The 23,421-nt window shown below is 51.7% G+C and overlaps 2 protein-coding genes and 2 non-coding genes across 5 annotated transcripts; 1 reads left to right on the top strand and 3 right to left on the bottom strand.

Annotated features, from left to right (window-relative positions):
- The first annotated feature begins 3,881 nt into the window (after positions 1–3,881).
- SERPINH1 (serpin family H member 1) lies at positions 3,882–10,085 on the top strand. Of its 2 annotated transcripts, none has more exons than XM_058822685.1 (5): positions 3,882–4,049; positions 6,495–7,108; positions 7,340–7,438; positions 7,788–8,020; positions 8,171–10,085. In XM_058822685.1, the coding sequence occupies exons 2-5, from the start codon at positions 6,526–6,528 to the stop codon at positions 8,471–8,473; spliced, it is 1,218 nt and encodes a 405-aa protein (XP_058678668.1). In that variant the 5' UTR covers positions 3,882–4,049; positions 6,495–6,525; the 3' UTR covers positions 8,474–10,085. The 2 variants fall into 2 exon arrangements, with proteins under 2 accessions (XP_058678668.1, XP_058678674.1); XM_058822691.1 differs by having other exon boundaries at positions 3,970–4,049; positions 6,492–7,108.
- A 2,324-nt stretch (positions 10,086–12,409) lies between these two features.
- Positions 12,410–17,140, bottom strand: RPS3 (ribosomal protein S3). The gene is made up of 7 exons (XM_058824774.1): positions 17,076–17,140; positions 16,178–16,308; positions 16,001–16,094; positions 15,161–15,255; positions 14,460–14,647; positions 13,124–13,320; positions 12,410–12,478 (listed from the first exon to the last, which is right to left on the bottom strand). Exons 1-6 carry the CDS (start codon positions 17,103–17,105, stop codon positions 13,127–13,129), a joined length of 732 nt encoding a protein of 243 aa, XP_058680757.1. The 5' UTR covers positions 17,106–17,140; the 3' UTR covers positions 12,410–12,478; positions 13,124–13,126.
- LOC131555015 (small nucleolar RNA SNORD15) lies at positions 13,622–13,769 on the bottom strand. Its single transcript, XR_009274510.1, has one exon. It is a non-coding gene; the product is annotated as a small nucleolar RNA SNORD15 (small nucleolar RNA).
- LOC131554993 (small nucleolar RNA SNORD15) lies at positions 14,753–14,899 on the bottom strand. Its single transcript, XR_009274488.1, has one exon. It is a non-coding gene; the product is annotated as a small nucleolar RNA SNORD15 (small nucleolar RNA).
- Positions 17,141–23,421: the final 6,281 nt, after the last annotated feature.

Here is a 23,421-nt window from a genome sequence, read left to right as displayed (position 1 = left end):
GGCACACCTGCCAAGGAAGCAGAAGGAGATCAGTGCTTTGCAGAGGATGCACGCATTTGCCCCTTTAGGACATGTAAACCCAGTGAGCTCCCTGGAAGCCTGGGGCTGGCATGGCACAGCAGGCTGGCACAGGAGCTTGGCTCTCACTGCTGCACTCCAGACACGCCAGGGCACGGATCCACAGGATGCAGCCTTTCAGCTCCACTGCTGTCCTTTGTGTGCTGTCTGCTCACACAAAGCTGGGCCCTCCCAGCCCCAGCCAGGCCAGAGCTGGGCATGGCTGAGAGCCAGAGAGGGGCAGAAGGGCTGGGATGCCACTGCTGCCAGCAAAGCCATGGCTCCACCGTGCCTGGGGCTGCACGAGTGAGCTCACAGTGCCAAAGGAGGCTGTGCAGGCAGGAAAGTAAAGTGCTGAACCGAAACTTGTCCTTGAGCTGAGCCTTGAAGCAGAATTCCCCAAAATCTTTGCATGTGAGGACCTGGAGGAGCAGGCAAGCCCTGACTAGCTCTAGAGCAGAGGGAGAGCTCAGAGATCCTTCCACTGCATAAAGGGGTCTCCTGAAAAAGAGGGAGAGGGATTTTTCTTAAGGGCAGAAAGTGACAAGGGGGAATGGCTTCCCACTGCCAGAGGACAGGGTTAGAGGGGACATTGGGAAGGAATTGTTCCCTGTGTGAGTGGTGACACCCTGGCTCAGGGTGCCCAGAGAAGCTGTGGCTGCCCCCGGATCCATGGAAATGCCAAAGGCCAGGTTGGACAGGGTTTGGAGCAAGGTGGGACAGTGGAAGGTGTCCCTGCCATGGGGTGATTTCAAGGCTCGTCAGTGCTGGCTCCCAGCATCCCTGCCCTCCTCAGCCACGATCCTGGAAAGCAGAGATCCTGCACCAACACAGATGACAGGCTGTCTCAGCACAGGAAAACAGGATGAGTCTCCTGGGTCACTGCAAGGTGAGAGTGCAAAGCTGCTGGAGTTTATATTTAAAAAGTCCTGTCCAAAGAACACACAGCGTCTGCTTTCGCAGAAATGAACCACTCCTTCAAGAGATAACCAAGTGAATCAGTAACACTGCTTGGAACAAGAAGCCAAACAACCAGGGCAGCACCAATTTGGATGGGCATGGATTGTTTCCCACAGAAGTGGACCCCTGGTACTGCTGGATTTCACTGTTCTCCATCCCATCAATTTTTTTGTGGGGGACGTAGGATCACTCCCAGGACTTTTTTGTCTTGGGGGCTGTGGGATCACACCCAGGTCACAAAAACTCTGGGTGGAATTTAATTTAAGGCTCAGTGCATCTGCACTGCCCTAAACCCACAAAGCCAAGCCGTGCTGGAAATAGCTCCAGACAAAAGAATCCCGAGCTCTGCCCTGCGCAAGTGCGGTGTGGAGGGAGGAGCTGGCCGGGAGGAGAGGATGTGTCTGTCCCTCTGGCAGCTGGAACCGCTCATTACACGAGCAGGGGAGAGGAAGAAGGCAACTCCCAGTTTGGCTCCCCCTTCCCAGTCCCCATCCCACCGCTGGAGGAGCTCCTACGTGGCACTGTGGGGGCTGGGAGCGCCTCTGCACAGCCTGCAATCGCTGGAGAGCAGCAGGAATCATCCCCAGCAATGCAGATCAGCAGTTCTGATTCCCAGAACTCTGCCCTGGACACAACTGCTCACAGTCACTGCTCACCACAGCCTCACAAAAAACTTACTTCCTTTTCAAACCAGGACCAAGGATCAAGCTGTTTGCTGACATTTTGGTAGAACTGACTCATTTTCTGCGTATTCACATCCCAAAGATCTGCAAGGGCTTTTTGTGGCTCTTACCAGGTTGTGTTGGAGAGACAGCAGGAACAGGTTGAAATATACACTGAAAAGCAAGAATAGGTTGAAATATACACTGAAAAGCAGGAATAGGTTGAAATAGCAACTCCTGCACTTAGTAGCAGGAATAGCTTGAAATATACAGGAATAGGTTGAAATATACGCTTAAAAATCAGGAAAAATCTGAAATATCTTTATGCTGAGCTGCCAGTCCCCAAACACAACTATCTGCATTCTACTCCAATAGGTTGAATAGGAATAGGTTGAAATATACACTTAAAAGCAGGAATAGGTTGAAACAGCAACTCCTGCACTTAACAGCAGGAATAGGTTGAAATATACACTTAAAAATCAGGAAAAATCTGAAATATCTTTATGCAGGGCTGCTGGCCCCCAAACACAACTATTTGCATTCTACTCCCAATTCATGTTATTGAGGCAAAGCCATTTCAAAGGACTGAAGCACAGAGCACCCAGAGTGGCATAGGACTTTGGTGCTGGGAGGCAGTGAAAGTAATCAAGATTAAAAGTTTAGGAGTTGATTTTAAATTTCACTCAGAAGGTGAAAAAATCTTACATGGGAAGTAATTACAGAGCAGGGTTTGAAGGTGGAGCAATTCAGAATTTGGCAGAGAAAAGCAGCTGATGGTGCAAGTTTAAAGGAGCTTTTCTCATTTCTCAGCTGGCACATGCTGCTGGTACAGACCAGTAACATTTGCCTTGGTATTGATGGTTTTGATATCAGCAAATTCATTTTTAATAAAGCCAAAATTCTGCTATAAAAACTCTGGGACCCCATTGTTGATCATGTATGCAGACATAAAGCAAAGCTAACTGCACCAAAAGACCCTAGTGTACCAAAATCTATTGCTTAAGGTATTCCAAAGCCATTTTCCCACTGAATCCCTCCCTGAAGGGACCAGATTTCTAAACATCACTGAGCACCAGGTTTGTTGCAGCTGATGGAGATTTTTTTTTTACAGGGAGGCCTCAAAGATCTCCCCTTGTTTGAGATGAAAAGTACCTACTCACATGGCAGCATCTGAACAGGTCAGATGGAAGGAAAATGTCACCTTTTGATGCTACCTTCTAGAATAGGTGGGCTGTGAAGGGGAATGGAATGGTGATTCCAAAGCAAGAAGCTTCTAAGACAACAAGCAGAATATTCAAACCAGAAGGAAAATCAGATGCTGTTTGCTACTACAGCAACAGGAGGCTGAGATCTGCTGAGACTCCGTCTTCAGAGGGAAGCAGAAAAGCTTGGCAGAGCCAAAACTCGGGGAAAAAATGAAATTACAGTGTGATTAAAAGGGAGACATAGACACCAGTTAAAGAACACAGGATGCAGCATCCTTCTGCTGATGCAACTATCCATGAGGGGGTGGTACCTCGAATATCCCTCCATCCCAGACTGCCATGAAAACAATCCTGTGCTGTCCTAAAACATGACAGGGTTGGATCAGAGCTTCAACACTTGTGACTCAGCACAAACCTCTCCATGGCACAGCTGCTCTGGGCACCCTGTGCCAGCGCCTGCCCACCCTCACAACCAGGAATTCCTTCCCAATATCCCATCCGTCCCTGCCCTCTGGGAAGCCATTCCCTGTGTCCTGTCCCTCCATCCCTTGTCCCTGGAGCCCCTTCAGGCCCTGCAAGGGCTCTGAGCTCTCCCTGGAACTTTTTCTTCTCTCTTGGAGGTCACGTTTCAGATTCACACTTGAGGACGGGGCAGTGTTAAACACTGGCTGCCTGTGACTGCTCCAGCCGTGCCCGAAGCCCTTTGCATCACCCCTGACTTCATATGGAGGGCGACAGCCCAGAAACAAACAAATAAATATATCACTACCTGCCTTTGGTAGGTGCCAACAACCATCCAGCTGCAGGAGATGCCAGGGGCAGGGAGGGGATGGAAATAAGACAGACCTGAGCCCTGCAAGAAGGCAAAAGCACAGTTAGGGCAGGGAGTAGCTCCCCACGCTCCTGCAGGAGGCCGGGCAGGGCAAGGGAAGGCGCATCCCCCATCCCTCCCGACCCCCCTTGGGCGGCGCGGGGCCGGCATTCCCTGCCATTGGCGGCGGGCGGGAGAGAGCCGGGACGGATCCTCCCCTTCCTCTCCCTCCCCAGCATTTTTGAGAGGGTTTTCCCAAGTTTCCAGAAGTTTCTCCCTGGCCCCTTATATACCCCCTCTGCAGGACCGGGAGGTGCACAGGGAGCCGAGCAAAGCCGTGTCCCGACCCCGCAGGTAAGGGGGGGACCCGGGGGACCCGGTGGGGACCGAGCTGAGGTTGCAGCAGGGCCAGGGGGGTTCTGGGGTCCTGCAGCCTCCTGGTGGGCAAAAAAAAAAATCGGAGGGAGGGTTATGGCATGGGAGAAGGGGTGCATGGGGGTAGGCTGCAGTGGGATAGGGGTACAGACTGCCCCATGAGCTGGCTCTGGGTTTTTGAGGAAAAGCATTAAAAAATCCCCCAATCGCCTCCAGTTTGCAAGAGGTGGTCCCAGTGAAGCTGCGGGAAAAGCTTTCAGAAAATGAGGAAAAAGAAACGGGGGATAAGGGAGTGAAATCCTCCAGCTCCGCTCAGGCTTAGCCTGGGAGCCTGCAGGACCCTGGGCACCATCCCAGCGCAGAACGAGCTCTCCCTGCACAGCACAGCCCGGCCCTGCTCCTGCTGCCTTAACCAAGTGCCACATCCCTCAGGTGACACGGAAATGGCCTTTGCCTGCAGTCCTGTGCCCTGCAGCTCTGCCCTGCTCCTGGGAGAAATCCCACCCCGCCAGGAAAGGGGTCCCGGCAGCCGCAGGCAGGGCTGAGCAATGCCACGCTGGCACTGGGCGTCCCCTCGCTGTGGGAGCACAGCACAGGATGGTGCTGCCTGTGCATTCCCCACATTCCCTCCATTTCCACCACGGGCTCTGAATTCACCCAGAAGCCAAGAATGGGCAAAATTTCTCCATCTCAGGCTGTGTGACTCAGCAGAGCCCAAACCTGCCACCCGGCCCTGAAGTAATGAACCTTTTTTTAAACTGAGGATGAAGCAGTGCAGGCCACCCCCTGCTACCAAGAGAACTACTCCATGTATCTGTTTTCTTTCAGAAAGAAAAAGGCAAACGTTGACCTCACTATGAAACAGTTTCAAGGTATCCTTAGAAATAAACGGGAAATAGAAAACCAGAAGGAGCCTCCTCACACTTCCAATGTTTGTCACCCTGGCTGCACTTTAAAAAGAATGTTGAGGGCAGTTTTGAGCCTGTTTGCTCTCGGGGCAGGCAGGATGGCTCCTCCCTTTAAAGGATTTTAGGTTGTAATTCCCACTCTGGCAAAGGGTCCTGGTGGAACTGCGCACTCTCCTTGCCTGGGGCTACGTGCTGCGTGTTTCCTTCCATGTGTAATCCCAGCGGGCCCCTCGCTTCCTGCTGGGAGTGCTTTAACCCTGCTGGGAATGCTTTAACCCTGCTGCAGCCTTTCCCTGCCTCCCAGGCCAGGGACAGCCCCTGAGGCTGGGCTGGAGCAGGGTGGGAGCAGAGGGGCGCCAAGGAACAGGGCTGCGGTGTAGCGAAGGTTCCTGTGGAGGAGAAAGTCCCCAAAGCTGCAGGGGGAATTTAAGGCCGGAGGAGCTGCCAGCAGGAAGGTTTGCTGAGTGAAGGCAGGAGGGAGGGGAGCTGTGGGGCCAGGGGGTATGAGCCCCAAAGGGCTTCCAGGCACTTAGACCAGAAGCTCGGGGCTCAGAGCCCTTGCCGGGGTGGGTTCACCTGCGTTGGGATGAGATCCACCCATCTCAGGCATGAACTGAAGGCTCTGCTGGGGAAAATGAGGTTCCTCCATCTCCCTCTGCCCCAGTACCTCCCTGGCAGGGCTGGACAGGCGAACCAAAGCCGAACAGAGCTGATCAGACAGTGCAGGACCTTCTCCAGGGCTGCTCTGGCTTTGCTGGAAGCTCACGTGCTCCATCTAGTGCCAAGGAATGCGAGGGTTTGGGGCCCAGGCCGGGGTCCCCAGGGAGGACGGTCCTTGCCATGCAGGGCCTGCAACAGCCCTTGGATCAAGGGGCAGCACCAAAATTTTTCAGCTTTTCCTGATCAGGGGAGAGGTTTCTCCAGCTCTGGGAACAGAATCATGGAATGGTTGGGTTTAAAGATTACTTCTTCCCCCACTCGCCATGGGCATCAGGGACATCTCCTATCCCAGGTTGCCCCAAGCCCCATCCAGCTTGGCCTTGGACACTGCCAGGGATCCAGGGACAGCCACAGCTTCTCTGGGCACCCTGTGCCAGGGCATCCCCACCCTCACAGGGAAGAATTTCCTACTAATGTCCAATCTAAACCTGTCTTCCTTTACTTTAAAGCCACTCCCCCTTGCCCTGTGCAGATCACATGAGAAATACCTGTGGCTTACATTCCCTGACCCTTCCTTAAACCATTCCCTGTACATTAACATTGGAATATAGGGAAGCCACGTAGGAAGGAAGCTTTCATTCCAAATGCACAGGCTCTGCTTGCCAGGGTGCAGCTGCACTCCTGAAGATGAATTGTTGCTCAGGGTGGACTTGGGATGGCTGCACCCCAATGAAGCACTGGGGCAATGTCACTGTCACTGGAACAAGGAGTGGGTTTCTCTGGAGAGCCCCTGGGAACTCTGGATGCTCCAGGAAGGCTCTGGCCCATGCTGATGGTGCACTTTCTTGCCCAGCAGGTGCTGTGAGGTGCTGGGTGCTGCTGAAGCCATGTGGATGATCGTGGGGCTGGCCCTCCTGGGCCTCGCTGCGGCCGTGCCCTCGGAGGACAGGAAGCTGAGCGACAAGGCCACCACGCTGGCCGAGCGCAGCACCACGCTGGCCTTCAACCTCTACCACGCCATGGCCAAAGACAAGGACATGGAGAACATCCTGCTGTCCCCCGTGGTGGTGGCCTCGTCCCTGGGGCTGGTGTCGCTGGGGGGCAAGGCCACGACGGCGTCGCAGGCCAAGGCGGTGCTGAGTGCGGACAAGCTGAACGACGAGTACGTGCACAGCGGGCTGGCCGAGCTGCTCAGCGAGGTCAGCAACAGCACCGCCCGCAACGTCACCTGGAAGATCGGCAACCGCCTCTACGGGCCCGCCTCCATCACCTTCACCGAGGACTTCATCAAGAACAGCAAGAAGCACTACAACTACGAGCACTCCAAGATCAACTTCCGAGACAAGAGGAGCGCCCTCAAGTCCATCAACGAGTGGGCAGCACAGACCACGGATGGGAAACTCCCAGAGGTCACCAAAGATGTGGAGAAAACTGATGGGGCCCTGATCGTCAATGCCATGTTCTTCAAGCGTAAGTTCTACCTTCGGGTCCTGTATGAGTGACCCAAAACCTGCCCTGAGCCAACACAGAATCATGGAATGGTTTGAGTTGGGAGGGGCCTTAAAAATCATCCACCAGCCCCAAGGGAAGGTGGACAAATCCTAGGCCCACTGGAGGCAGCTCTTTGTCAGTGGTTGGGAACTGCATGGACTTATTGCACACTCCCTTTTCTTACAAGCTGTGTTCCTCTCTCTCCTGCAGCTCACTGGGATGAGAAGTTCCATCATAAGATGGTGGACAACCGTGGCTTCATGGTGACCCGTTCCTACACCGTAGGCGTGCCCATGATGCACCGCACAGGTGAGTGGGAAACCTCCACAACTGGAGTTAGGATCATTGTTCTCCCTTACCCAGATTTCCACCAGCTGCTTCCAAGATTGTTTTGCCTCATAAGAGAGAACAAAGTGGGGAAGTGTTTGTTTTACTGATTCAGTCTCCCTGTGAACAAAGAATCCATGTTTACTATGAGCTGCTTGGCTGTTGGGAACAAATCCTGGCTCATTACACAAATGTCAGCCACAGCCAACTCCAATAATGCTGGGCCACTTCCCAAAAGGGTGTCCAAACTCACTTCCCTTCCTGGTCAGGGAAAGTCCAGGCTGAATTCACTTTGCTCCACATCTCACTGCTCCCTTCTTCTGGTTTTAAGGTCTCTACAATTACTACGATGATGAGGCAGAGAAGCTCCAGGTGGTAGAGATGCCACTGGCTCACAAGCTCTCCAGCATGATCTTCATCATGCCAAACCACGTGGAGCCTCTGGAGAGAGTGGAGAAACTGCTGAACAAGGAGCAGCTCAAGACATGGACTAGCAAGATGAAGAAGAGATCAGTGGCCATCTCGCTGCCAAAAGTTGTCCTGGAAGTCAGCCATGACCTGCAGGTAAAGGGGGTCCTTAAACAGCTGGGCCTTGCACTTCTTTGGGATGGGAGAAAAGACAGTGGAATGGTGGGCTGTCCATGCCTGCTGCCCCTCTTCCCTCTTGCACTGTGTCATCTCCGGGAGGGTTGCTGACCTCTTGTCTCCTCCTAGAAACACCTGGGTGGTCTGGGCCTGACAGAAGCCATTGACAAAACCAAGGCTGACTTGTCCAAGATCTCTGGCAAGAAAGACCTTTACCTGTCCAACGTGTTCCACGCCGCGGCTCTGGAGTGGGACACGGAAGGGAACCCCTACGACGCCGACATCTACGGCAGAGAGGAGATGAGGAACCCCAAACTCTTCTACGCTGACCACCCCTTCATCTTCATGATCAAGGACACTAAAACCAACTCCATCCTCTTCATCGGCAGGCTCGTGAGGCCCAAAGGCGACAAGATGCGCGACGAGTTGTAGTTGGGTTTGTTTTGGTTGGGTTGTTTTTTCCCAGAGCTTTGGTTTGTGTGTTTTTAGGGGGGCATTTTGACAAATGGGAAACACTATTTTGTATCCTTCTCGAACCATGGGTGCTATTCAGACCAGGGTGCATTGTGAGGAGAAACCAGCATAAACTTTACCTCACCCCACGATCCAGATTGCACAAACCCACCTCCAGAGGGGAGCAGCGGAGCCTGGCACCAGAGGGTCACCGGGAGTCAGCTGAGGTGGCCAGGTGGAAGCTGAGCTCCTCCCTGCACTGGTTAAGCCTCCTGCTCAGCTCCTTGCTGCTCCACCAGCCCTGCCAAGGCACCACCCTCCCATCCCAAACACTTCCCCCCACTGCACGCTTACCGCTGCCGCTTTTCTCCTGCTTGGGTGCCCCGCGGCACCGCTCTAGAGCTGGTCCTGCTTCTCTCTTCTCTCTCCAGGGGTGTGTAACAGAGCTCCAAGGGTCAGCTGTGCAGTCCAGCCCCTGCAGGGCCCTGGAGCAGGGTAGGAGGCAGCACAGGAGAATGGAGATTGTATGGAATTGTGTCCTTCTGTCCTGCAGCCTAACCCTGTGCTCTGCACTCGATGCTTCAATCACAAGAGCTCCTTAGGGAGAGCATCACAGCCAAGAGCAGCTTGGATCAACACTTCATGGAGAACTAAGGGGCTTTGGGATGTCAGGGAGAGCCCAAAGCACAGCCTGGGTTTCTAGAAAGAGTAACCTGTGGTTCCTTCAACACTCCACCCCTTGGGATCACTGAGGGGGCAAGAGCTGTAATTCAACAGGCAGTTGTACCAGGCAGAGAACTCACTTCTCTTGGAAATGCTCTGCATCAGCCTGCAGGGCTGGCAAAGACTCCATTCCACTGCCAGGGCTCTCCCAGAGCTGGCTCCAGTCAGCTCCCTGTGGAGCTGACCCAAGGCACTCCTGGCTGGCTTCTCACAGGGAGGTGGGATCAGGTTCACCTCCACTTTCTTCCTTAATTAAACACAAAGCTTTAAAGCTGCCATTACCTGACTTCCTAATTATGCTCTGCTGAAGCTCCATGGTACTTTAGCTCCCTGTCTGCTGACCTGGATAAGGGGACCCTGAAAAACAAAGGTATTTATAGTTATATTTATGTCTGACAATTAGCAGGTTTCACAGCCTGATCCAGGCTATTCCTAACTTCTCTTCAAGGGGTATCATCAGGTCAGTACTATTTAAAGGAGCTGATGTATCCCAGGAGCATTGCAGCACTTGCCACGCACTGAGAGACACCATGAGGCAAACAGAAATTATGGAAATGAGGGAAATCCATGCATCCCAATGGAATTGCCAGCTCCCTGAAACCAGCATGGAGCACCTACAAGGCTTTATGTCCCTGCCAATTTTCTCTGCTGCCACAGAAGCCCAATACTGCATATTCCCAGGTGCTGGGAGGCAGGAGGCAATGCTAGGTGTGTCCCCAAATGTGGGTCACTTGCAGGTGATGCAGTGCACTGAAGCCACACACAGAACGTTCTGGAGGCTGGGCTGGGGGGTGGAAGGGGTGGGCAAGGCAAGAACACACTGTGGGATATTGTGAATAATTTGCATCATGTGGATGCAGGTGTCTGATGGCTTTTATTGTCTGTTCTTGTACCACACAGTGACAGTTGTGTAATTTTGCAATAAAACTTTTTCAATGAAGCCCTGGCAGATGGAATCCCTTGTAGAGCAAAATAAACTAAGGGAGGTTCCTTGCAATCCTTCAATCCAAGACATCCTAAAGTGGCAACTATGGACAAAAATTACTCAATGAGATGAATTCCTAAAATGAATTATAGGAATGCAAAAAGATTAATTCCTAAAGATGAATTCCTATAGCACATCAATCATGAGAAAGGAATGCTCTTGGCAGCTTTTCCATTTGCTCTGTTCTCCTGAAACTGCAAATATCAACACCAGAAATGCTCCACAGGTAAAGGACCAACTGCCCTGTCCTGCTGGGCCATTTAGCAGAATAAAAACTGAGCTGTCAGCCACAGGGACCAGCCCTCCTGACTCTCCATGCCAAAGCTCCTCCAGTTGGGATCCACTCTGGGGAAACAGAGGAAAAAACTGCAGGCTAAAGATACCTTTCCCAGGTGGAAAATCCAGCACTGGCAGACCCTGCTAATCCATGTTCTCCCACTGCTGGAAAGGGATGAACCTTCTGCCACTCACAAGCTAAAAGGCAGAGATGTCCCCTTTCCCCTGAGCCTGGGCAAGCACACACATCCCTGTGCAGCTCCTCCCACACTGGAAAACCACCACATGCTTCCTCATTTTCACTAAATTGGAATTACTGAAGCCACCTCCAGCAGCAACCACAGCAGGAACACATGACCCTGGAATAGCAATATTGAAAATAAGTTAAAAGTTTCCCAGAGTTCCTGAGTTCATACCACCCCCAGCTCATCTTCCAGGGCTTTTGTCCAAGGGAAGCACCCAAAAGACACAGGGAACTGAGTGAGTTCCCTTCTCTTTTGGAGCTTCTCTAAACAGCTCAGAGAGGTGGTAATTCCAGCCAAAACAGTTGGAAAAGGTGTTCAGTTCACACTTGGAGCCACAGCTTCTCTGGGCACCCTGTGCCAGGGCCTCATCACCCTCACAGGGAACAATTCCTTCCCACTATCCCATCCATCCCTGCCCTCTGGCAGTGGGAGCCATTCCCTGTGTCCTGTCCCTCCATCCTTGTCCAAAGTCCTCTCCAGCTCTCCTGGAGCCCCTTTGGGCCCTGCAAGGGCTCTGAGCTCTCCCGGAGCCTTTTCTTTCCCATTACTTGCACAGCTCTTGACTCTTGCAGTGATTAGCACTGTGAAATTAACAGGGTAATGGACAAGGTTGGAGAGCTCTTCATCAGGAAGAAGTGGAACAATCTCCCAAAAATCCAGCCCTCCCTGGGAAGCAGCAGGAGAGGTTTCTAACCATCACCATCCACCACAGTGTGTGTAAGAATTTAGAGACAACATGCAAAACCAGGTGTGACTTTTATTGCTTCAGATCTCCCCACTTTCACACATTTCCTGCTCCTACGATCTAACAGAGCTGTGTTGTCATATTTTATATTTTCAGATAATTTCAGATAATTTCAAATTTGATTTAAAAATTAATGTTGGCATTAGTCTAATATTTGTATTAACTATTTAAATCTTCGCACTGAATGGTTTCAGAGAAACCTGAAATCACTGACACTCCAAGAAGGCACATCTTGTTTCTGAAACTCAACCAGACTCCCAGAGAAGCTGGGAACAGCAAGGCCAAGGCTCCCTAGACAGACCAGTTCAAAATTCCAGATCCTAACCTGACTGCCTAATTCCTGCAGAGCAACCTCCTAAAAACAGAAATGTGGATGTGAAAGCTAGTCCTAAACAACAAACAGGCTTTGAATTCCTCAAGATCTAAACTCCTTGATCCTGCACATACATTATCTCCTATGATTGTGCCTCTCTTCCCATTCCTGCACCAAACTTCCACCAGACATTCCCACCTTGCAGGTCAGGACATAAGGTTTGAAATCCTGAGTGTCACTTTTGCTCTGACCCCATAAACCCACACCCAAAGGTACCTGACCCTGACAGGAGCTGCACTGGCCTGGACACTGCCAGAAAGGCTCCCCCTCCTGGAAGCACTGGATAAGGGACTGGGATGGAGGGATCAGCCACCAGGACTCCACGGAGTGTGTTACTCATGACCCTCTGAACACGGGATTGCTGCTCCAGCTCTACCTATCACAGGTATCAGTGCTTTATTCCCACTTTCTTTGCATCAGGATCTGGTGAAGGTCATTCCAGAAGGGGAACACAGCAACAGAATTCCTTCCACACCAAAGGTGGGAGCAAGGTCTTCCTGGAGCACATCTTGAGAAAATAAAAAGGAAAAAAAAAAAAACCAAAAAGAAAAGGCACCTTCACAAACACTGCCTTTTGTGATTTTATTAAGAGATGTTGTCAGGACAGACAAGCTTCTGGTTGCAGATGTTACAAACCCTACAACGAGAAACAAAACACTCAGTGAGCTGGGGGCAAACTCTTTTCCACAACCACCATCCTGTCCCAAACAAAGAACAAACCAAGCCTTCCAATTAAACTGCATTTCTCATTTCCTGCATTTCAGCCAATGAACCCCATTGTTCCCACTGAGGTAGATCTTGCCAGATTCCATGACAGACTTCAACCTGTGGTAATTTTCTTACAAAAGCAGCCTACAAATTGTTCTCGTGTGGCTTTTAAGACTATCCCAAACTGGATCCTGGGGCAGGACAGGATGGATATATGAGGAATATATTCTCTGTGCTGCCAGCTGCACACTGGTACAACACCAACACATCCAAGGCACCCAACCCAAGTGTCCCCAACTGTAATAATCCAAGGCCTCCAAATCCATGCTGTATAACACAACATGGAACAAGGCAGGTGGACAGACCCACCATCTCATCTCCAGAGGAGTGTTCTGAGCTGCACTGACACACATCTTGAACCCTTCACCCGGTGCAACGTTCAAGCCCAACCCTGGTCCACAACACAGTAGCTTGTTTTCCCAAAATCCCCCAGCTTGAAGTGTTTTTCTGGTGCCCTGAAACCTTTTCTGCATGGATCCTCAGCACATCTCCCTCCCTGCTCCCAGGCACTTACCCCTCAGGCAGTGGGCACTGGCTGAGGCATGGCTGGCTGCTCTGGCTTGCCACCTTTCTGCTCTGAAATGGGGGTGGTGGGCAGGATCTCTTCTTTGGGTTCCACGATGCTGACGTGGTCTGGCAGAGGCTTTTTGGGGCCAATCTTTCCACTGGGGTCCCAAGGCAACATAATCTTTACTTTGATTCCCAGTACTCCTGCAGAGAGTGACAGGACAAGGGAGACAAAATAGATCAAGAGATGAGCACCAAGGTTACAAAATATTTCTGCACATTGAAGATCTGCTGACAACACTGTAACACACACATGCTACAGCTTAAAAATCGAATTACTGTGACTTTAAATCAGTGTTGTAAATCCAAGCAACTTAAAGATGGATATCCAAAGTTATTCAACTCACTGCAGTTCTACCCTCCACTCATTCTAAGCCTGGTTTTAAACTCTGTCCTCTTCCTCAGCTCATTCTTCTAGGAAATTCCATTTTATTTTTTTAACATCCCTTCTCAGACAAATGCCTCTAAATCATCCAATGAGCAGGACACCCTGGCCAAGGCAGCCTCAGCACAGCACCACAGAACGTGGCACAGAGCAGGCTGCAGTGACACAGGGATGTCCCTTCTGACTCGTCATCGTATCATCACCGAAGGGAAGGTGGGGAACAGCTCTGGGTGGGCTTGGTGTCCCTGCACCAGGAGCTCTGCAACTCATTAACACAAAGCCAGTTAAGACACACACAAATCATTTGTTTTTTACCAGGAGGGAGAACAAGTGGAAGCAGGTTTAGCTGGGAAAGCTGTCTGACACCTGCAGCACCCCTGTTCTCTCTGCCCATCCTGAGGAGCCAGGAAAACCAGAATCCCAACTGCCAAGGGCTCTTAAACCAAGGCAACAGGAACCTCATCTGGAAGTTATCACCAGCCCCAGAGGCCCCAGGACACAGTGAGAGCAGCTGCAGAATCAACAGCCACATTTCTAACTGGAAACATTCAACCATCAGCAGAGAAGTGGATACATGGTGTGACCACAGTGGCTGCTGAAGGCCCCTCGGCTTCCCATTCACAAATGACTTCTACTTCAGATGGAATGTTCAAATCCCACAGTGAAAGCTCAGTTGCAAAAGCCCAAGAAAACTGGATTTTCAGAGTCTGAAGCATCCACAGCAGCACAACTCAACACTGTGACATGAGAAGTGCATTAAAACCACGTGAGTTTCAACCCAAGGGTGTCAGTGGGAAATCTCCAGCCTGCAGGAACGGGATGCCAGGAGCTGAGATGTTTTGTCTCTGCAGCTCTAGAGAAGGAACCCAACAAGGCTGCCAAGGGATCAGGCACTCACCCTGCCGGAGTAGGACGTGACGCACGGCTGTGTCCACGTAGTAATTCACGGGGTCCCCACTGTGGATCATCAAGCCATCCACAAACTTCATGGATTTGGCCCTCTGACCTCTCAGCTTGCCGGACACAACGACCTCACAGCCCTTGGCCCCGCTCTCCATGATGAAGCGCAGGACACCGTAGCAGGCTCTGCGGGGAGAGGACAGCCAAGCCGTGAGCCCGCTCTGCCAGACCCACAGGGCTCCCACCACAATCCCAACCTCAGTTCCGTGCGCTGGCAGTGCAGCTCCCATCCCTTCTCAGACAAATGCCTCTAGATCAGTCACTGGTGACAGGAGGCTGCTGCTGGAGGGCCTCAGGCAGCGCCACAGAACGTGACACCGCGAGGGCACCGCCACCAGAGCCACCCGCTTCTGACTCGTCATCGTCTCATCACCGAGGGGATGAGAGCAGGGCCACTGCCTCCTGAGCCACAGCACAGCCACAAGGCCTGAAATGCTGCTTGCCTCACTCCTCCACCCATTTACTCCCAAAGAACACGTGCAGCTTTATGCCCCACAGACAACCTCCAACCAGACAGAAGTAACTGTGGACCGAAGTTTCAGTGCAGCATTACCAGGTTGAATCCTCCAGCTGCAGAGAGCTGTTTTTGGGAACAGCACTGGAGTGCCCCACTCCCCCAGGGCAGGCTGCTGTACTCACCTGCGCACAGCCAGCCCTCCCAGCAGTTTGTAGCGCAGGGACTCGGCCTGGGCGATGGCGCACAGACCCCTCGTGGCCACCTTCTCGGCGTAGAGCTGCAGGGACAGAGCACACTCACAACAGGGCCCTGCCAAGCCAGCCACACAGCCACAGCCTGCTGGGCCTTGGGAGGCTCATCCACTCCACCCCTGCCTTGGGCAGGGATCTTTGCACTAGACCGGGTTGCTCCAACCTGGCATTGAACGATTGCAGGGATCCAGGGGCAGCCACAGCTTCTGTGGGCACCCTGCAGCAGTTCCTCACCACCCTCACAGTAAATTTAACTTTTGCTTTAGCAGAACACAGGAGTTTCATTCTACTCTACTCCTTACATTCAGTCCCATTAATCCTTCCACATATACAGGCAGCAGCTTTATCCTACAATCCCTTCCCTGTCTAACATGATCCAGCAGCACCAGCCAAGCTGGAATAAACGAGCATCACCTCAGCACACATTCCCCGTCCCTCCTTGATTTGTTTCAGAGCAAGATTTCATGGAACAGAACCACAGAATCCTTTGGGTTACATGGACCCTTTAAAGGACCCTAGTCCAACCTTCCCCTGGGAAAACACCTCTAACATTAAGGATCAAAAAAAAAAGGTTTGTCACTTTACATTCTGTTTCTCAAAGATCCTTTTGCAGCAGAGCAGTTTCTTTGTAATTTATTTTGCATTTCAGTGCAGGAGCATTTTTGAGGCCAAGTAACAGAAGGCCCAAGTCATCCTGAAACCACCTTTCAGCTGCCACCATGCTACCACCACAAACCCCTCTGCACCATCCAGTTCCTGAGGCAGTTTTACCTCCACGCTTCCCTCGGGGAATCCAAACCTCTTCTGCACCACAGCCGTCAGCTCCCGGATGCGGCGTCCCTTCTCTCCCAGGACATTCTGAGTTCTGAGGTAAAACAAGCACAGGACAAGTGAAAAAAGTGCCCCCAGGAGTGAGACTGGAGCCATCCCGGAGAGCTTGAGAGTTACCTGGTGGCAAGGATGATAATCTCAGTCCTGGTGGGAGTGACCCGGACCTCCACTCCGGAGTATCCATCCTCAGCCAGCTCCCGAGTCAGGAACTCGTTCAGCTCCGCTTTGAAGATGCCATCAGCGACAAACTAAAACACAAACGGATCAAGTCAAGGTCTTGTCACATCCTGAACTTGAGTGCAATTTACCCAAATTCGGAGTGTCTCTCCTGACAAATTTCCCTTCCCCTGAGAGAAATCACAGAATACTCTCAGTTGCAAGACACCCACAAGGAACACCAAGTCCAACTTTTACACCAACAGCCCAGGAACGGAACCCACAACCGCGACTTTACCAGCACCGTGCTCTGCCCCACTCAGGGTGCAGCAGAGAGGAAAAATGGAACCCCCTTCCTTCCCTGCATTTCTCAGGAATAATCCGCTCCTAGCAGGAGCCTACACCCAGCACTGCCCGACCCACAGCCACTGCTCACGCTGGAATTCGGGAGCAATTGAAGGGAATTAATTACCGGGGTGGCGCATCCCTTTCCCAGCCCCATGGGAAGCTGCTGCCGGGACTCCTGGCAGCCCAAACCTCCCTCGCTCCCCAGGACAGGCAGCGCCCGGTGCCCTCCCGGGGCAGCCGCCAGCCGCAAACCCTTCCCGCTGGAAAGCAAAGCGAAAACCCCGCAATTCCCGGCTCCCGGCGCCGCTCCGCACCTCCGCGCGCGGCCATGGGGAAGCGCCCGCTCCATCCCGCCGCCATGTTCCCCGCCGGGCCCCGCGCCGCATCCGCCGCCATCCTCCCCCGTCCGCCGCCGCCGCCCGCCGCGCTCCCGCCCCGCCGGCTGCTGGGGCCGCCGCGGGCAGGGCGGCAGCGCCCCGCGGCCGCGGAGGAGCCGTGCGGCCGCGCTCACCTTGCGCTTCTTGGAGATCTGCACCGCCATGATGAGCCGGGCTCGGCGGAAAGGAGGGAACGGGTCTCGAGGGCGGTGCTATATCCGCCTTCCGCCGCGCCCCATTGGCTGGCCGCTGCACGGCGGGCTTGAGCGGGGCACCATGGGAGATGTAGTCTTTGCCACGCCGCCATGTTGGCGAGGGCTGAGCCGTGGGTACGGCCCAGAGCGGCGTTAAACAGGTTCTAAACCCCGTGGAAACCGACGCGAGAGCCAGCAGTGTGTGAAATAAAACCCATAAATGATAATTCACCCCGAGATCATACCTGGAGACCTGCTTTGCCCAGGCGTTGCTGTCGGAGGGTGCTCTGCTGTTATCCAGGAATCACAGCATGGCTTGGATGGGAAGTGACCTTAAAGCTGATCCTGATCCACCACTGCCATGGCAGGGACACCTTCCATTGCTCCAAGCCCTGTACAGCCTAGCCTTGGGCACTGCCAGGGATCCAGGGACAGCCACAGCTGCTCTGTTTTCTTGGGAAAACAATTCCTTCCCAAAATCCCACCTAGCCATGCCCTCTGGCAGTGGGGAGCCATTCCCTGCGTCCTGTCACAACACATCGGTTTTTTAACGGTTTAGGGATTGTAAGGGATTACAAAAATAACAACAAAAATGAGCAGATTTGATGCCTGGTCTCTAGGAAGCAGAGATTTAAACTGCATTTTGTCATAGATATCATTACAGCTTGCAGTTGGACCTGATGATCTTAAGGACCTTTTCCAGCCTAAGTGATGCTGTGAAAATGCCCACAGCAGGAGCAGTAAAGCAGAGGATCCCACTGCTCTGGGCCAGGGAAAAGCCTGGATTACCACTAGATGTCAGTGCAGACGGTTTCCAGGCTGGTAAAAGCCTCTTGAATGGATAATAATGAATAAATGAATCCCCAGGGATTCGTTGATCCACAGCTGGAGGGATGGCGGAGCATCCCATCAAAGGCAGGTGGCAGTGAGGAATTGTGTCCCCTCTGTCACAGACACCTTTTTGTCTCACTCCTGGTGTGCCCAATCATCCTGCCCTTCCCTGAGCCCCAGAGTCTCTGTCCCACAGACATCAGCCTCTGGAGAGGTGTCCAGCAGCTGGGATTTCTCTGTGCAGGGATCTGAGCCCTGTGAACTGGAGTCTCAAATAATTTTTCAGGGAAGACCCTGCCAAGCTGCACAAACCCCCCTCTGCTGTTTTCCACCATAACTTCAGAGCAGAAAATACCTGCCCAAAATAATCTATTTTTTAGGCTGAGTTTACCCAGAAGGGGCTCACCCAATATATTTCTGTATCATATAAAGACAGCAAAAGGCAGAACATGAGCAAAAATCCTGACCTGGATGTATGTCCCCTTTTCCACAGCCTGTGAAGCAATGTGGGATTCCTCCATGAGCATCAGCCAGCCCTGGGTGCTGGGAATGGATTCTGGGCTGGTTGGAGATGTCCCTGCTCACTGCAGTAGGGTTGGATGAGCTGACCTTTAAAGCTCCCTTCCATCCTGAGCCATTCCTGATTCTGTGCATTCCCCCTGCTCCATCCCTGCTGAAATGGAGGCTGGCAACACCCCAAAAAAGCTGTGACACACCTGCACCCCGTCCACAGAGAGCTCAGGTGGGGTCCAGCAGCTCCCAGTGCCCTCCCAGGCCAGCAGTGGCTGGGATTATCCACAAATCCCATGGTGAGTGAGGGACACTCAGGTTTCCCGGGTGCATCCCTGCTGTTCCCCATTCCCCACTCCTTTGTGGAGCCTCACCACCAGCACAGGAGCTCCTTTTGTCCCCAAAGAACATGCAGGGGATGGAAAAAACTGCTCCAGCCATGACCCTCCCTGGCTCTGGGCACATCCCTGGGCTGCAGCACCTGCATCTCCTTTGCACTGGAGATGCACAGAAGCAGAATCAGGGATGCACAGGAAGGATGTCACCCCAGATGTAGCACTTGGCAGCCCCCTCTGCCCTTGGGCAGGTGCTGGGAGGTGGTGCCAGGTTTCCTGGCTGTGGGGGATGTGGCTGGAGCAGGTTCAGGAATCAGGAGCTGTCCTGCAGCCTCCCAGCTCCAATGAGTGCCCAAAATAAGGGAGATCCTGCCAGGGACTGTCCTGGCTCTGCAGGAGGATAGGGAACAGCCTTGGGGTCATCAAAAATACAAACTGGTGCAGGCAAAAACCCAGCCCATCCTTGCTGTGGTCCCACCTGCAGGATTTGGGATGACATGCTGGGTTCCACTCAAGCCAGGCCCCATCACCTCTCTGGACATCCCCGAGGATTTCAGGAATCTCCCTTCCTGCTCCTTATGATTTCCTGGTGCTCCAGGAGCATTTGGACAGCTGCATCCCAACCTACATCCCTGCATTTCAGTGCAGGAACCAGCAGATAGGGCAGAAACCCTCCCAAATCACCATCAGAGGCACTGCAGAGCTCATGAATTTTCCCAGGGAGCAGCAGTGGAAAATGAAACCCCAGGTAGAGATGGACAAGATGAGATAGTTTGCATTAAATGAATGGAGATGGGTCCTGGGAGGTAATTCCAGCAGAGATAAGATGAATTGCAAGCACCAGTTGTAAAGCATTTGTAAAGTCTAACTCAGGCAGGAGTTTTACTGCAGGAGAGGTTGTGTTAGAATTTACTGCTGCAGTTGGAGCAGCTGCTGCTGCCCAAGCTGTAAACCCCTCACTGAGCTCTCACCACTCCCTGGCACCTCTTGAAATCTTCCTGAGGGACACTTTCTGCCCTTCAGAGTGGGGAGAGACGGAGGGAACGGCGCTGGGAGTCAGGGCCACATCCCCAAGCCTTTTGTAAACATTTCACACCCAGCAGGATTTACTGTTCTTAGCTTGGCAAGAACATGGGGAATAAGTCCAGCAAACCTTCTGGAGGAAGGGGAAGGTGGACAGGGATGGAAGAGGGTGTCCAGACAGAGACAGCTCTCAGCTGCCCCAATCCCAATCACTGCAGTTGAAAAAGTGGGATTGAAACTCAGGCAGCACCAGCTCAGCTCCAGGCTAAGGATGAATAACTGCTCTGGAAAGGTGTGTGGGACCCTCAAGGAGATTTCCCACCTCTGAGGACACAGCAGAGCTTGAAAACCAACCACCCAATGGGCAAAACAGGAGCTGTGCACTGGACATGGTCTGGATTTACCCCAGGAATTGCAGCCCTCAGCAAGGTGTTAGTGAAGCTCAGTCTGACCAGCAGCCAGCTCGATTGTAATCCCAGCCTGTCACCCCCAGCACATCTGATAAATTGCTGGCAGAGTTTCAGAGGCTGTTCCCAAACAGCTCCATCACTCTGACACCCTCCTTTGGGCACCTGCCCTGCTAAACAGCATTTTGCTTTGCTGCCCAGATTCACTTTAAGGACTTCAAGCAGGTTATTAAACAATTTAGACTTCCTTTAAAAGCAGGAAATGGAGTGAGGATGCTCCGTGTGCTGCTTAGCTGAGAACCCCTGGCTCATTGCTATTTAATGAAGCGAGTGGCTGCTGGCAGAGGTCATTCCAGCAGCTCACACCCAGCCCCACAGCTCTGCCTCAGGGATGGAAATTGAAACTTTAATGGGCATTTCCAGGAGAGCAGCTTGCCCTGGCACTGTCACACGAGAGCCAGCAGCTAAGCAAGTGATTCTTAATCAGTTTTCAAGGCCTAGGACACAGGCTGAGGGCAGGAGGGGCTGCTCTGCCCCAGCACCACGTTTTGTGATGATTTACAGGTGCACTGAGACAAGGCTGGTGACAAAGGCCACCCCCTGCTCCTCCTCGTGGAACTGCTGACATGACACATGAGCCTGGAGGGACAGGACAAGGGGGAATGGCTTCCCACTGCCAGAGAAATCCATCCATGTGGGAAGATGGCACCTCCAACACAGCTGAAGAGGCAAGTACCACTGAGGGAACTTGCTGAGGCTGCAAGGCTCAAATCCCAGACCCTCCATCCCAAATTTAAACTCCCTGCTTGCACAAGGGAAGCAGAACTGCTGTGCCAAGCTGAGCCCAGGTACTGTGGCAGCAGGGAGGGAGCTGCTGGTCCCGGAGCAGCCTGGCAACACCCAGCTCCATGGTTTCCCTGCTTTTCCTGCTTTTCCCTGTCCCCTCTCCACCCCAGACCCACAGCCAGGGAGCAGCAGTGATAAACTGGCTGCTGGTCCAAGCACAAGGTTATTTTCTAGGACATTAAGCAGAACCCTCGGATGCCAGCTTGCAGGAGAGCCATGAAGAGTGACAAGGCACCTGACCAGAATGCAAAAGCAGAGCTGCAAACTTAACACCTTTTTTTTCTCCCCCTTTATCTGTTAAAAATAGCTTTAGAGGGGAAGCTCACAGCAGTGTGAGGGGCTGCTGGCTTTAGAAAATGAGCAGTTTCAGCAGAAATATTCAGTGACCACCACCCAGAGAGCTCTGATTTTTGGCATCTCAGCCATCCACATCTTAAATTAAACACTGAAGCTGCAATGCAGCCCAGTTGTTTGGCAGGGGCTAATAAAAACCTGAAAATCTTCACCCAGCTTGCTTTTCTGTAGGAATAATACCACTAACATCACAGAATTATCTCAATCTACGTCTGGCTAGGACTCCAAATCAATAAATTGTCTCCTCACCCTCAGATCAGCTCGGTCAGGTAATTTTGAAAGCAGCAGCAGCACTTCCCCACTGTTAGGCAGAGCAGCTCTGGCAGCTGAATTATCACTGAGATTCCCTCGTTATCCCAGAGCAATCCCACTCCAACAGTGTCCTTGGGGAATAATTTGCAGTGACCTAAACAAGGAGGGAATTGGGAGTGCTGTATGTATTATTACTTATATATTACATTATTACTATTATTATTATTACTATTATTATTATTATTACTATTATTATTATTATTATTATTATTATAATGATTACTATATCACTACTTTATTATTATTATCTTTTAATACTTCTCATAGTATTTTAATTATTACTAGCATTATTACTTTATTATTATTATTATTACTATTATTACTATTATTACTATTTTTGTCACATTATTATTATTATTGTTACTTACATACTGAATTTAATATTTGGATTAATATTTGGAATTAAATTTTGGTTTGGAAAGGATTTTAAAAAATTAATAATTATCATTAATAACACAATATCCATTTTTTTTAACTCCATAAACCTTATTTTGAAACCATCAGTTTCTCATGTCTCTTCATGCAAGTTTATTCCAGGAGTAGATCCAGGGTTGTTGCTGTTTTCCAGACAGAGCCCTCCCTCCATCCCTTCCCTTTGCTAAGCAAAGCGGCCCCAGTCTTAGAGCAATTAATTAGTGCAGTAATTTGCCCAGGACACAGAGGAGAAGCCGAATTTGTCCCACTCTGCAGGATTCAGCTGAATAAAAAAGACAAATAGCTGTGCTGTGGGATTTTAAAAAGCTGCTGTCAGCACTCCCAATGCAACCAGACCTGGAAATTCATTCGTCTTTCACTGAACAATGGAAAAAGGAGAAGCAATTACAGTAGACAAAACTAATTACAGCACAGCTGAAGCACAGCTCACAGCACTCACTCTCCAATCTGCATTCAAAAAGAAAAATCCAACCCCAAAACCACTGCATCAAAAAAAAGGTGAAAATCTGGGAGTGGAATAAAAGCAATTTTGAAACAGAAGTGGCACTTCAGCATGGCACAGACTGGTTTTTGGAAGGAGAAACCTTCAGGTGATGCTTGGCGAACAGGACACAGGGATTTAGCCAGGAATGATGCCAGTGGGGGGAAAATGAGCTCCCAGCTCCTCCCCATGTTCCCTTCACATCCAGGTGAGTTTTGGGTGGATGTTTGTTAGCTGCCACAAGAGCATGGTGTTGGTAATGCCAAGGTCTGGGGTTAAGCTCCATGATCTTAGGTCTCTTCCAGTCTTGAAAATTCTGTGATTCTGTGATCCCTGGGGACCCCTTCCAGCTCACAATGTCCTGGGATCTTTGTCGCGCTCAACAGCTTCTCCTTGCATGGTGAAGGTGAGGTTATCCCTGTTTCCTGATCCTCACAGCCATCCCTGCCTGACCCAGAACACTCCAGGGGTATTCACACCTTTGGGTGAAATGACAGAAGAGAGTCCAAAGCCTCCTGTAAAGGCCATTTAATCCCTGGCCATGGTCCAGGCTGGCAAGGGGCAGGGACAGCTCTGAGAGAGGCAATTCCTGATGCCAGAGCTGCATGTCCCACAGGCCTGCCTCCTGTTCCCTTTGGAAATCCAGCAGACAGCAAAAGGGAATTTTCAGAATCCCTGCTTAGCACAGAGACAGGCTGGAAAATGGATTGCAGGGAGAAAACCTGAAGTGGGAAGAGCAGGAGGAATGGGAC

Source organism: Ammospiza caudacuta, chromosome 2 (genome assembly GCF_027887145.1).
Source record: "Ammospiza caudacuta isolate bAmmCau1 chromosome 2, bAmmCau1.pri, whole genome shotgun sequence".
In the NCBI taxonomy this organism is placed as follows: domain Eukaryota; kingdom Metazoa; phylum Chordata; class Aves; order Passeriformes; family Passerellidae; genus Ammospiza; species Ammospiza caudacuta.
The sequence above is the reverse complement of the archived record's forward strand: the minus strand, read 5'-3'. Positions and strand labels throughout refer to the sequence as shown.